The 15,378-nt window shown below is 39.2% G+C and overlaps 1 protein-coding gene across 2 annotated transcripts in view; it reads left to right on the top strand.

Moving 5' to 3' along the window:
• The window catches only part of LOC149845910 (sphingoid long-chain bases kinase 1-like), a 32,618-nt gene that overhangs the window by 13,905 nt on the left and 3,335 nt on the right, over nucleotides 1-15,378 (top strand). For both annotated transcript variants that reach the window (XM_089996070.1, XM_089996072.1), the window contains 2 exons: nucleotides 7,181-7,327; nucleotides 13,905-14,004. In XM_089996070.1, the coding sequence (XP_089852196.1) occupies nucleotides 7,181-7,327; nucleotides 13,905-14,004 (247 nt within the window). The remainder of the gene's footprint in view (nucleotides 1-7,180; nucleotides 7,328-13,904; nucleotides 14,005-15,378) is intronic.

Below are 15,378 nucleotides of genomic sequence, written 5' to 3'. Positions count from 1 at the left end.
GCTATAATCCTTTTTTTTTCTTGTCCACCATTAGCTCCTTGATTTTGATTTTTAAAATGAGGAGGTTTGTAGGTTCTCAAGTAATTTTTTGGTCTAGAAACGACATTTACTCCATTTTCTTCTTGATTAGAAGATATTGCAAGGACACTTGGATTGTGTTTGCTTATGCCCATGCGAGTTTCTTCCCCACTCAACTTGGTAATAACATCTTCAAGGGAGGGAAAAGTGAATGGAGATAGGAGAGAAGATCTAATTTGCTCAAATTTGGGTCTTAGCCCATTCAAAAAGTAAAAAAAATGATCTTCTAGTTGCTTGTGTCAAAGTTCTATGCTTCTTCGCTCCATTTTGGTTCAAGCATAACAAGCTCATCCCAAACGGATGAGAGTTCAATGAAATACTCTGTAATAGTCATTTTGCCTTGAAGAAGGATCAAGACCCTTTTTTAAAGATAGTATTTATGAGACAAGTCCCTTGATGTATACATTTTCTCAAGGTGTTTTCATGCTTGAGATGCTTTCTTGAACTTTATAATGTTTATGTTAATTCTAGTTTCAACGGATGAAAAGATCCATGATAGAATCTTAAAAATTTTCATTTCCCACTCCTTATGTCTCTTGCTATATTCTTCAAGAGCTTTAGTTTTTTCTTCTCCTTAAGTATCTTAATCTCACCTTTCTCTACCAAGGTGATTTTCGGTTCCGATTCCGAAATTGAGCCTTGGACATAACCCCAAAGCCCTTTTCCTTTGATATGTGCTTCCATGTTGCCGACCCAAATGTGATAGTTTGAGCCATTAAGTTTGAAGCCAAGAGAAAAATGAGAATTTTTTTCACCCATTTGAGAAGAGAATAGAAGGATAAAGTTGCGTACCACAATAAGTCTTTAGAACTTGTTGTGGTATACTTCTCACAAATTTGATTGTAAAGAGGTCTCCATGCCAATCACCAAGACAATAAGTTGAAGGCATGACTTTCGAGATACCTGATAATGTGAAGAGTCACACAATCCTCTTTCTTTAAGCACCTTGCTCTGATAGCATGTGAAAATCTCTATAAAGAAAGTATGTGGTGTAACAAAACACAATACTTGAAAATAAGAAGTGTGCACAAAAGAACAAGGAGAACTCTCACAAGTGCACAAAGACACAAATACATATGCACAAAGGCATAGAAAAATAAAGAACCTCTTTATTGAATGAACACCAAAAGGCTTACAAAAAGCATAAAGAGACTAAAGTGGGATAACCCCTATTTATAGGGTGTGGGAGTCACGGGGGGCTCCAGCATATTCGTTGGAGCCTCTCCAACGGTTATAAATATAACTGTTGGAGGGAGCCCCAACGTATATGTTGTGGGCCCCCTCATGGCTAAACAAAGAAATTAATTAAAAAAAAAGACAATAAAAATATACAAAAAACAAACAAAATTACAAACATATTCTCGAAAAAGAATGTGTAAAAAGATAGCTTTACCCTTATCGGGTATTTATACATATATGGTTTTATATATATATATATATAAAGGGACAAATCCTTATTACAATTTACTGGCATGAGCAATTAACTACACAAAAAATAATCTATTTCTAGCATGTATAATTGATTCCTCAAGCGGATAGTAGTTAACCAGATCAATTAACATAATATGAGTATAAACAATAAAGAATTCATCCATCTCAAAATGCACAACCAATTCATACTGTGAACAGGATAATCTTTGTTTCGACATTAGCTAGCCTGTGGGTACGCACAGATGTGAAACGTAGAAACAACCGAGATTGATATGAGAGTTTATTATGCTATGTATTTTATGATACCCCAGATAGCTAGTTGAGTCTGCTCTTAAAGGGACGGTCAGTGACTAAGAGAGGATTCTTCAAAGGCATTCGTGACTACGAATGCATCCTACTTCTGCAGAAGTCTATAGGATCTACCACCTAGGATAATTTTTGGTAGTCCCGTCCCCTAACTCTGATGACTGAGGACACCGAGTCATTTGCCCGAGGGTTGGTTGTTAACAACCTGTCCATAGGAGTTTTTGTATCATCCATCATCTCCCTTGATGAAAACGAGAGGTGAATGGGCGCGTCAGGGGTTATTTAACTGACACCCCCTCCTATATGCTCTAGTCTTTTAGACCCACTTGAGCATCTTGCCTGTGAAGGCGAATCATCATCATTTTATGTGATTTCAACAAGGTGCTCATTACACATTTCGAGGTTGCCATTGACCTCTCATCCTACTCACCGTAGTACAAACATACCATACTTGTCTGAATGTACAACTACAATGATAGGGGCATGGGTTTCTCAAAGGATAACCCAACACAGAGTTTCACAAGTACATGCTGAAAGAACTTCAAATATTAACATGCTTAGACTTGCTAAACAGGAAACAACATGCATGGTTTAGAATCTCTATGAATTTGAAAGGCTTCTCCCAAGTGTACCAACTTGTGGGAAAGCTAGTTGCAACCCACAACACTCTCTAGCTTTGCTTCGCAAGACTGCGTACTTGAGAAGCCATAATCCATGTAAGGAAACCTCCTCTCGAGACTGTAGCGCTTGTACGCAAATTCATGTCTTTTTCGAAAAGAGCGAAAATGGTATGCACTCTTGCGCGCCCTGCGAGACTTGCATTTAAGAAGTAACAAATACCCAAAAATGTAAGTATGTGCTCTAAGTGTGGCGATAAGGAAAAACAAGAGCAGAAATGTGAAAGCAACAACCTATGCACATAAAGTGCGACGACAAAGCAAGTACGAAATAGTAAAAGCAAATACAAGCCTGTGCACTCTAGCGTGGTGCCAAAATAAAAAAGGAAAGAAAAAAAATATTAAAGAACAAAAGGAAACTGCGAAAGCAAAAACCTGTGCACATAAAGCACGACGGCAAAGTAAAGACAAGAACAGTAAAGACAGAAAGCAGTAAAGAAAGAAAAGTAAATGCGAAAGTAAAAGCCTGGGCACATCAAGCGTGGCGGCAACAGAAAACAGTAAAGACAGAAAAGTAAAAAGGACAAGGATCGCAAAACCGCGTCCTTAAGTTAAAGGCGTACGTATATAGATATACGTATGCATATATATATATTGTCCTTTGTCGTTTCTTTTCTATTTTAAATTTTAATTTTAATTATTTTATTTTAGTTCGTCCATTGTCCTTTGCACAACTTTTCCTTACCTTGGGGAGTTGTGGCGTTGCGTACGTCTCCGAGTGTAAGTAATGTACTTCTCGGGCCGTGGGGAGCGAGCGGGCTCTGTTGCGCAAGCTGCGAAAAGCCAAAACATGAGTACACGTGCAAAAGCTCGAAAAGAAGCATACAAGGGGTGGGGGCAAAGGCGGGCTCAGCTGCCTGGTCGAGCCTGACCCTTAATTGAAAACAACAAGGGCCGAGGGGTGGGCTCAGATGTGAGCCTGTCCTCGGCCTGTCATGGGAAAAACGAAGAGCTTTGCCCCTGCCTGCCTAAAAAAGCAAAGAGGCAGGGGCTTCCCCTGCCTGTTATGAGTAAAGAGGGTGGCAGCCCTGCCTGCTGAAAAAGCAAAGAGGCTGCTTGACAGAATAAAAGGAGGCAGGGGCTTTGCCCTTGCCTGCTGGAAATGCAAAGAGGAAGGAGCGAAGCCCTTGCCTGATGAGAGAAAAAGGAGGCCTGACGAAAGGAAAAGGGGAGGGAGAGGCAGGGGCACGACCCCTGCCCCGCCTGCCTGACAGAAGGTGAGAGGGGGTAGGGGCACAACCCCTGCCCCGACTAATAGAGGGAGACAAAGGGGTAGGGGGCACAACCCCTGCCCGTCGTCCAGACAGAAGGAGACGCAACCCCTGCCCATCGACCTGATTGGAGTAGAGGAAGGGGCAGAGGCGCAACCCTACCCCAACATCTTGACAAAGGAGGGGAAAGGGGATGAGAGAAGGGGGTGAGGCAGGAGGGCCGACGCCCTCCTGCCGACGCTATCTCAGAAGACAGAGGGACGGGACTGCCTATTGGCTGAAAAAGGGTGTCATCGCCCTTGCCCCTGCCTGTCGGCCGAAAAAATGGAGACAATTAGGGGCATCGCCACTGCTTGTCGGCCGACAAAAGAAATAGGCAGGGTCATCGCCCCTGCTGACCGAAAAAATGGAGACAGGCAAGGGCGCTGCCCCTACCTATTGGCCAGAGCCCCTGCCTGTCAGCCGAAAAAAGAAAGAATGAGAAAGGGGGGTCTTACCTGAGAGGAGACCTTTGAGGGGGTCGCCTGCGTGGGCAACGACGATCATTAGAGGATAAGGTGTGAGGGAGGTAAGGAGATGGCCGGACAGGGGGGAGAGCTTGCCGTCGTCGACGGTTGGAACACGACGAGCAGGAGAGAGAGAGAGGAGAGGGTCGAGGGTTTGCCGGCGTCGGGTGCTGGACGAGGGGTGGGGCGACGACGTCGGATTGGGGTGGTCGGAACACGGCGAGCAGGGGAGTGGCCGAGAGAGAGAGAGAGAGAGAGAGAGAGAGAGAGAGAGAGAGAGCATGGGTGTTTGGGGAATGAGGAGAGAGAAATGGCAGAGGGAGCAGGGTTTCTTGAATGAGAAACCCTCGCCCCCTGCGTGTTTTAAATAAGCACGGGGAGGCGACAAGGTACCCGGGTTTGGGTCCGGGTTGGATCCGACCCGGGTCCCAATTTTTTTTTTTCTAAAAATCACGGGCCTCACACGGTGGTGGCAGATCTGGTGCAGGAGGAACAAGTGATTATTCAAAGAGGAAGAAACAAATTTGTTAAGGGGAGCACATATGGAAAGGCCAAGATATCAATTGGATGCATCACATTTTCTGAGGGTTTCACCTCCACCTCCACATGATATGTTTAGATTTCTATGTTTTTGGTTTCCTTCTTTTCCCCCTTTGGTTTGCTTTCTGGTTCCCACAGTGACATCTTGTGGCTGTTGGGCTCCTTTTAAGGAAAAGATTCTTCTTTTCCTTAAAAAAGAAAAAAAACTCTTGAGACACATTAGAGGATATGTTTGTAATGTGCAATCTAACAGCATTGACACCATTGTCACCAGCTACTAGATGTTTGAGGAATTCATGCACTGCAAGTTTAATACCAGTGTTGACAATATCTACTCCACTACGGAGTAAGACATAAGTAGATCTAAATGTCAAATGCTTCATGGAGTCTAATGCTACAATTGACTTTGTAACTGTCAAGATTCAAATTGAGAGGTGGAACATCAGAAGTTCACCACACTGACATAAATCCCATCCCACATGTTGCAATAATGTGGCAGCGCTGTATGAATCGTAAAGGATAGCATGAGTTTGAGTCTCATTGTGGTGTCTGAGGGCATCACCGGTGCATATGCTGTTTCAGAGTAAATAACCAAAAATTAAAAACTAAACTAGTTTTATACCTATGTCCTATGTAGTCAAAAGCACCAACTAGTCCCCCTAGTCGGCCTTGGTGTAAGTAAAACACCTAGGCTTTGCAATTCCTTGGTGGGTACCTTAAAAGATATTAATTTTGCCGACTAGGCATCTACTAGGGCACCTAATCGATGACTAAGTTTCCCTCACCTAGGCAAGAGGACATTTTAATCATTATCTATCTATCTATCTATCTATCTATATATATCTGTGTGTGTGCTATGTTTTTTTGTGAAACGTTGAAAGCATGCACAATTAATGTGTGTTACTTTGTTTCTGTTGAATTTTTATTTTAAAGGCTGAAAGTGAGATATATGTGTGATTTTTTGTGAATTTTTCTATAACAGCCTAAAAGCATGTTTAGTATATCAAACATCAAACCTTTAGCTATTTCTGTTCTATGACGGGCTGGAACCTGAACTGAACAAAAAATGTGTTCTAAATCACACTGCATCTTCCAAATATGGGGCCCTTTTTAGTACAGCATCACTTTGAGTGTGATATCACTATTCAAGTTTTGGGGTTACTTCTCACTGTTTCTTCTGTTATGCCTTTTCCCATTTGCAAATCTATAATTGTTGAGCTCTTTGAAATCAAGGCTGTTCTTATTTCAGAGCTTCTCGACTCAAGCTTTATAACTTCTTTACTAAATAAAAAATTTCTTCTTTTTTCATTATTATTATTTTTCATTTCTTTCTTTTTATTCTTCTTCCTTTTTCAGTTTTTCCTTTTCTTAAAATTTTCCTTGCAAAAATTACATTATAAGCACAAAAATATGTGAGATGCTACATCATTCTTGAAGGCATCATGGATCAAGATCAACAGATTACATCATACAATTGATCTACAAACTGTTTCTGACATCCGCATTTTTTTTTCAGTGCTACCTATGTTCTGATTTGTGATGCATATATTTGGGTGTTTCCTTTGTGGAAATAAGGTCTAGGCCTTATTAAGTTTATTTTCTGGAAATCCATTGCCAACAGGTGATATGGAGTTATCAGATCTGATATGTGGATAGTTACATTATTTCAATAACATAACAGAAAGCTGTTCATAGTGCTGGATATTGAGGACTATTTGTTATCATGTGCTCTATCTTCACAATACAAGTAAAGAAACTCCTTGACAATAAGTTGTGTATTGTTTTTTTTTTCCTTGATATAAAGAAACTATCTTGATGGCATCGCTAGGCATAGGCAGTGAATGTAAGTTCTGGAGTGCAGTTTGAGATGAGCAATGGAATGTTGTTTCAACTTATGTGGCACGTAGTGGAAACATAATCTTGAATGATATGTGTTAGAGTTTCCTTGTTCTCATACGGTTTCCCTTAAATTAGTTCAGTGTTCTGGACATTCTGGTGATTATCCTTATTTTGACAACTGAAGTGATTACTTGATGCTCTGATGCCTCATGGTAATAGAAATAATGAAAATGTTCTGCAATTTTATCTTTTCCTGACATGGCTATGTCAAATAATATAATATGGGGACAAGATTTTTCATTGAGAATTGCTATGATACTGATGCAGCCATTAGCATTGGTTTAAGGTTTTCTTTTTCCCCAACTTTTTTGGAATGTTGGTGCATGAAGTCGTTCATCCTGGTACACTCATGTAACAGAAGTCCATACTCCATAGTGTTTGACAGTAACAGGTTTGAAATTGTGATAATTTCTTGGATTTAGTTGAATAAGATGAATATAATGTTTATTTGATGGTTTCTATTTATGAGCTTAAATGTGTGGACACTGTCTTGAGCTGTTGATTAAAACTGATGTTTTAGGAATTTTTGCAGGTTTTGAATGGTTTGCTTAGTCGAAATGACCAGAAAGAAGCTATTTCAATTCCAATAGGCATCATCCCTGCTGGTTCGGATAATTCACTTGTTTGGACTGTTCTAGGAGTCAGAGACCCTGTGTCTGCTGCAATAGCTATAGTAAAGGTATCTATGTTTTTCTAGCAGATTAGTTAGATTCTTATCTTACTAATTTGGTTTAATAGATACCCTCTCTATGGAAGTTGGTTCAGTTCATTCCTACGTTTCTTTGTGCTCGTTTCCTTCTATTTTCAAATCATGTGCCACTATAAGTTTTTTAGCCTTTCAACCTAGCATGTTTGGATGCTGGATGTGTTTGTAGTTTACTATATTGGATTCTCCCAAATCACAAAATTCAAGAAAATTTTCAAGACTAGCGGAATTTCACATCTTCACTAAAACCAATTGTTATCTACTTCAAATATTTTGTTATGAAGAGAATGGAAACCATGCAATATTTCATAGGTCATATATGAAGAGCCCTTCATTATAACAAAAAATGTGAATGATTCTGGATTTGCAAACCAAGGGCCAGTTGGCAAGAATAGAAGCCCGAGAATGTCCAAAGATTTCATGGTTCATCTAGAGTTTTGAGCAGATTGAGTTCAGCAATTTGTTTAAACAGGCAACAATAGAAGTGATTAGGGAGTCCAAATGTGAGGTTCATATGCATAGGAAAGACTTGCGTCCTAGGAGGGAGGAAGAAAAGTGCATTGGCACCATTTGCAAGTGAGAAAGTTTGAAAAGCTATCTATGATTTAGAAAGCACATAATCAATGTATTGGACAAGATCAGAAATTGGATATCTTGAGAGTTATAAATTATCAAGAAGGAAGCTAAAGGTTCTCACTTGTTAGTAATATGTGAAACACATGATAAACAATAGACCAAATTTGTTGATATAGAAAGGCAAAAAGTATTTCTATAAGCTTGCTGAAACTAGAGAATCTATAAGTTTTATCATGTAAGGCATATTGAGGATATTGAAAACCCAAAGGCTTTTATATAAAAGAGCTAGATGGAAGTAGTTCTCTCACATGTAACATAGGTTAGTAAGGACAACATCATCAAGGAACTGCTACATGTAGTCAATATTTTTTGTTGTGGAATTTTAAACATAGTCACCCATATCGCCGGCATTTTGAAAATCTTGCGATATTATCGGTATTTCAAGGTCAGCCCATATTTTTTTGAGATTTTAAAAATATTTCCGGAGCATATATCATGATATTTTCCTGAGATTTTCAAAAACATCTTTTTTTAATATATTTTAAGCATCACTTTTTGTTTCTTTTATATTTTAAAACTTATCTAATTTTTTATTTATATTTTTGCAATAAAATTGCTATCAACCTATTATTTCTTATCTTTTTATTATTCTTTATATTTTTTTAAAATTTAAAACTTCTTATATTTTCTCGAGATTTTTATGAGATTTTTTTTTGAAAAAAAACTTCCAAGAAAATCTTGCGAGAATGACATTGATTACTATGATTTTAAACTATTAGATGATAAAAACAATGCATCATGCCATGCTCATGTTGCTCTCACTTGTTATATGAAGGTTTCATCTCGATGAGTTGAAAACGATAAGAGGATAAGTTTTTTCCTACCCTTTAAATAGTATTCGGGGGAGAGAGAGAGATGGCTCTAATGGCGAGAATTGTTGGGAATGACAGCTGGATAAATTAGGCAACAAATTCAAAGAATGGAAGAAATCCTCATCCTCCTTTATTTGTTGCAGGTTGAGGGTTCCTTCTCCTTCCCCTTCTTCCAACTCCAATTCATATTTTTCATGGAGAAAGATCTGATCAACGATAGAACAAGATCCATTTTGCATCATACCTAAGAGATTCCTTGGTTCGGACCGAATAAGCAATGTCACTCTATCATTATCAAACAGAGCAGAAAGAAGCAACATCGCCATCAACCGGAAGCTGTGCATAAATAGGAGAGCTTGTAAAAGTAAGTGATTAGGATTGCCGACGAGGAAGCAGTTGCCTAACCGTGAGGAAGGATCAACGACGAGTGATTGAAGCTCAGTCGATTGGGAATGAGAGAGAACGAGGGAGGAATGCACCACGGGGAATCCCCTTTCATAACCACAAGCAATTAACCCAAGTTCTTGCATTACTGAGCACTTGAGGCACCCATCAAATGACCTATCTTGTCGTAACGGATCCTTGGTTGTGAATGAAAGGACGCAACTCTATAATCATGGAACCAACGATTGCCACATGGCCTCCAAGGCCTACGTAGTAGTTCCTAAAACTTCTGTCAGATTGTTGTCTAACCATGGAAGTAACCGTACTAACTTTAAACCTCACATTCCTATACTTCTACCAATGGTTTGCGTTGAAGGTCTTTTTTCGGCCCAAGCAAGTGCAGTCTTCAGGTGAAATGAGTGAGACCAACAGATCCTACTCATGCGAGTAGTCGAACAGCAGGCTTCGAGATCCTGTATCCTTAGAGACAGGATCGAAGGGTGACTGCGTAGCCGATACACCTGTTGTACCCCAGGGAGGCCGAAGTTGAGGCACAACCAAGTAGGTGGGGATCACAGGGGGAGGACCCCTGTGACTCAGTCAACAAAAAAGCCTTGGCCCAAAGGTTTGGTCAATCAAGCTGAAGCGAAGCCCCCGAGCGTAAGCTAAAAAAAAATTAACAAATTTTTTGATAGTGCAACCCTTTGTTGGGAATTCTCGAAAGGAGAATGCCCAACAAAGAGCCCTTACACACTTGTTTTTCCCGAAAGGAATGCCCTAAAAAGCGCCCTTGCACCTTTATTGAATTGCTTCCCTTAAAAAAAGGTATGGCTTTGTTCCCTTTTTCAAAGGTTTGCTTTCTTTTTAAAAGGGTATCTTCTTCTTTTGTAAAGTAAGAATGTGGTGACTTCTTTCCTTTGTTTGGCTTGAGAAGCTCCTGTTCTTGATCCGTTGCCACGAGGGGTGGCCTCCATGGGTGGCCTCCATGCTGGTAGTGGCTGATGGCAAGGAAGGGATGAAAACTTTCAAACAAATGTTGGGCACTATACAAGGTGAAAACAATTGGTGGAATAATTCAATCAATGGACAAAACTGAGCTAGTATCAATCTCAATGTTAAAGATTGACGGGTAATGAGACCACAATTGTGTTGCCCATGAGCCTTGAAGAAATAGATGATTAATGCTTTTAATGCCAGGTTGGGAACAACAAACACACTTGGAAGCAAGATGGATACCTAGCTGTTGGATATTGGCATCAAGTGGCAGCTGGTTCTGGTACCCAACCTGATCATAATATCATAATTGATAGATAAAGAAATTGGATCAAATAGACCAATTTTTTTATATTTTCTAATAAGATTCAATAGGTATGGTATCAGTGGCAGAATCCAACTTTTTTTCATGAATGTCTTATTGAGTCATTTACATTTGTATCTGTTGCTCGAATTGTAGTACAAAATTCTCCTTCTCTCTCCCTCCATCCATACATTCCATTTATATATGTGTGTGTGTGTGTGTGTGTGTGTTTGGGGTTGGATAAAATAAAAGGTCATCGATTCGGCATTAGATAAAAAGGAAGGGGCAAGGTACCCATTTTTCCAGTCAATGGTTCAAATCATTTTATTGATATGAGTGTTCTATATCAAATAAATTCTCAACTAAATTTAAATTATTTATGCATTTTGAAACCATCTTATCTTGTACTAACGTAGTGGTAGAAAGAATACCGTGTTGTGCTTAGACTTTAAATAGTTCAGTTTTAACCATGTTAACTAAATGGTCTCACATTATTGGTTAATAGATACAAATATGCAAGCATACGTTTCATGCTTATTTGAGTAATAGTAATGAGATTCCCCAATATCATGCTAAGAATAGCTAGGATATCCAGAAGAAGATGTCATCCGTTCGATGAGAAATAGAAAGGAATATCGAAAATTCTAGTGGCTGAAGCTGATGCAGCTAAGAAAAGCAACGACTAACCGATTAGAATCACGACAACTATTATATGGTTTGGTAGAAAGTCTGAGGATGGAAGCTCCAACCAACTCGATCAAATTATCTCCTCCCCGGTTGCACCCCTAACGCAAAAAATGCTGAACGAGCGAAACAAGTAAGAGGCTGCATTTGAGGGGTAGAGCCGAGCTCCCCGGTTCATTCGCGAGTGCGATTGTAGCTAAGCAAGAGAGACCCCTTTACGGCAATTTGTGCCGCTCTTCGCCTCTCTTCGAGCTCCTCGGCCTTGCAATTCGATACTATGGTTGTAGTTCCGCAACAAGGAAAAAAGACGAGACACCTGTAATTGGGGTCTTTGTCGGGCATAAAGCCAATGCCCATAGTGCGAGCTCCTGTATTGCAAGGGTACTTGCATACACGCCATGTCATACTTCGACGATGGCTCCATACCGGGGGAACATGATTGTAAATAGTTTTTCTTCTGGCTTTTTCTCAACCGCCCCACCTTCCACACAGGATAGAAGGGAGAAGGTTGTGAAGGTGGCCTCGTTAGCCACACCTTCGGTCGGATGAATAGAGGACCGACCTGAGTTTTCATGAGTGGTTGGCGGGTCTTGGAGTGCCCGTCAAGGGCGCTAGCCAATACCCCAGGGTGATCATTGCCACCTGCACCTCACATCTCGGCACAGTGGAACGTGTAACCTGCCTGCTGTCCCTTTCAACTACACTTGTTCTGGTCCACAACGTACTAAAATTTCATGACTTAAAAAAACCTTTTTTATATCCAAAAAACATAACCCAAGGCATGGTTCCTATCAAATAATCTATGATGAATGCATCTATGAGGTCAGATTGAGAAGATGCAGCTTGCACCAGGAATTGAAAAAGAAGTTTTCTCTACGTATTTCTGTTTGACAAGCAGATCAGCTTGGCCAATAGGAATAGGATTCAACAAACCTCTACCACATCTTACTTTTCATACCAAGTTTTTTTGTTGATCAGACCTCATAAATATGATATGCATGCATATTTTAGTGGAAAACAAGTTCTACACTGTCACATGGATCAAGTAATTATGACACACACACACACACACACACACACACACACACACACACACACACACATATATATATATATATATATATTTGTATTCTTTGTTGCATGCCAAATGTCAATTGGTTGCTTCAATTAACTGGGTGTTTTCTATAATATCAGAATTCAAAGTATGCTGCTATACTGTGTAGTGGCAAGAAACAGAGAAATGACCAGAAGATATACAATTTGTGGTTGAAATGCATATGTGAAGATAAATGTCTATGAAATGATGGGCAAATATAGGTAAAATTATATGAACGTTTAGGGTTACCACTAATAAGAAGAAAATTCTGAGTTGCACCTTGAGAATCTGCCCAATTCATTTTGATAAAAAGTTTCCTTTGCTTTTCAAAATGACAAAAGAGAAGAAGAGATAAATAATCAAGAAATGTTGCCTGAGATGGTTTGGTCTGGTCACTTTTAGACCTTGAACAACAATGATAAAAAGGGTGACATAATACATGTTGGAGGAAGTATGAAAAGGAGACCAGTAAAGACTTGTTGCTATAAGCCACATTAATTGTGTAGTGACTCAAGGTTCAGCATTAAGTAGGAATAAGCCAGAACTATGGACTGGTAATGCTGAACCCAATTAGCTGGACAAGACCTGCTAATGTTGATTATGCGAGCACATGGCCAAATGGTCCCCCAAAAAAACTATAAAAGTGTGCAACAATCTTACACATATTCTGATGGACAGCAGATGCTATAAACCAGTTTGGCTGTTTCAAATCCAATTCACTAAGCCTAAACACAATGAATACAAGCAGTGCTGAATCCTAAGGTGGTTTTCATATCTTTGATGGAACAGTCTCACAATGATGCGAGCATTGATGCATATTGTGAAGTATCAAAGAACAAAAAGGAGTAGAGAAGGCAAAAGCAGGAAATAAGGACAAATGTGTGTAATTATTATGTTAGCAAAAGGTTGGGGATCTTAACAAATATGTTAACAATTTTGCTCCCTTTATCCTGTCATAAAGGTTTAGAGTTTTATGTATTTTAATACTTAAAGCGAATAGCATGAAGCTCAGGCATGGCTTCAGCTTATAGAGAGCCATGCTCAAGCACCCATGCTTGAGCCCATGGTGAGATTGAGCTGGATTCAATCTTGCCATTACCTTTTGCAACTGAACTTGAACAGCTAACACTTGATTTGGCTGTCAGTGACATGATATAGCACTCTCCAAGCATAATTCAATGTGATTTCACTTTTTTTTTTGTATATTAATTGCTATTTTTCATTTGGGGTCTCTGTCCTCCTTTAGTTGTGCTTTTGCATTTGCTTATTTCCTTAAGCTTACGTTTTTACCATCAGATTCTTTGACTATTATCTTCATTATTGCTTGTAATCATTAAACAGACTTTCATAGATTCTTTAACATCGTTTGGTTTCTTGGCAATATAAGAATAACAATTAATGTTATAATCAGCAACCCTTTGAAAACTCATCTCCTTCAAACCCATACGGTTAGTTGGTATGCCATTGTTTCTGATGGTCTTTCCATTATGAGAAACACTTGAAAAATAGGGAACTATCCTTTTCCATATTGTTGGTAATCTTCCTATTCTGAAGTGTCCCATTAGATTGCTGCTCTTCAAAACCGATGAGTATGCTTTCCTTAAATTGATTTTTGCACTTCTCTTTCTTTGCTATGTACAGGGGGGGCTGACCGCTACAGATGTTTTTGCTGTAGAGTGGATACAGACTGGTGCAATACACTTTGGCATGACTGTTTCATATTATGGGTTTGTTAGTGATGGTAATTTCACTAATGGTCCTTTATTTCTGGGAAAATTCAACGTACATTAAGCATGCATATGATGCAATTTGAGATTGCAAACTTTTGTTGAACATTTGATTCTTGTTAAATAAATACTGGATGCTACTAAAGGCCTTCTATTGCTTTGTTTTGTTGCATATGGTTCTCTATTGGTACATAAAAGAGTACATGTTAGCCAGATTCTCCTCTTGACATGGGTCATATTTGCTTTCTGCATTTTGTAGACGTAATAGAATTGGAATTGCCTACTTAGGTGCAGTCTTGCCACTAATGCAAATGTGCAAATGGCTACCAGCTACGTCACATGGATAAGGCTGCAGATACGGGGATACAGCCTTTTTTGTGAATTTTTCAATATGACTGGTATATAAGGGGACATGATGCGGGGGCCAAAATCTATCTGTGTGACATAGGTTTCCAGCTATTATGTGACATTTGTAATAGTCTTTGATTTTCTTATCCTAAATTTTCTACAGATGGTAGATAGCCAATTTCCTCAATTTCAAACGGATGTTAAATAAATATTTTCATGTGAGGACAACAGTGAGGCATGTGCATGAGCATCTATAATAACACAATGCAGGTGCCGTTTTTGTATGAGTTTCACTTTTTGGTAATGAGTGTCATCTTGGATAGATGTCATGTCCATTAGCACTCTGAGTTCATCATTTTTTCCTTTTTTTGTGCCAGCACCACTACATCTATAATGGATTCTCCAAAAGCTGCTATTTCCCAGTAGACAGACAGTGTTTCAGGCCCATCTCATCTTTCACCGAGTTCGAACCAAGTGTGTCTGTCACTATAGCTAGGCATTGCTGTGGGCAGCATGCGTTGATAATTGAATACATGCCTCATCCATCAACATCTAGTCAACCTAAAGGTGGTCTGGTCATCTAGGAATATGTCTCATATGTTAGTTCCTGAAGTATCTGGGATATAGACTTGCTTCATTGCTGTTATGTTTGTGCTTGTGAAATATATAGTGGAAATGGTTGCATCTGAAGCAAGCTAATGTTGATAAAATAGACTGGTAGAACATACACCAGTGTTTGACATCAGCTCACACATTTTCTGCTATTGTATATGTTATAATTAACTGACAAGTTTTGCTTAATGTGGATCCTATTATCCATTAATCATCATCTGTTGAAACGATTGAAAGATCCTTGGTGTTGGTGTTCATAATATCATTGAGGAGCATTCATTTTGAAAAACCTTTGCATGCTAGGTTTGGCATTTGAAAATTTTCTGCTATTGATTATTTCCTTGTTTGTGAGCGTGTTATTTGACATGCCTACAAATATATTATTTCTATGGGTGGTACCAAAAGATGATCACTTTTTCTCATTTTTA

Source organism: Nuphar pumila, chromosome 2 (genome assembly GCF_984573655.1).
Source record: "Nuphar pumila chromosome 2, dmNupPumi1.hap1.1, whole genome shotgun sequence".
NCBI classification, from domain to species: domain Eukaryota; kingdom Viridiplantae; phylum Streptophyta; class Magnoliopsida; order Nymphaeales; family Nymphaeaceae; genus Nuphar; species Nuphar pumila.
This window is presented reverse-complemented; position numbering and strand designations above follow the sequence as displayed.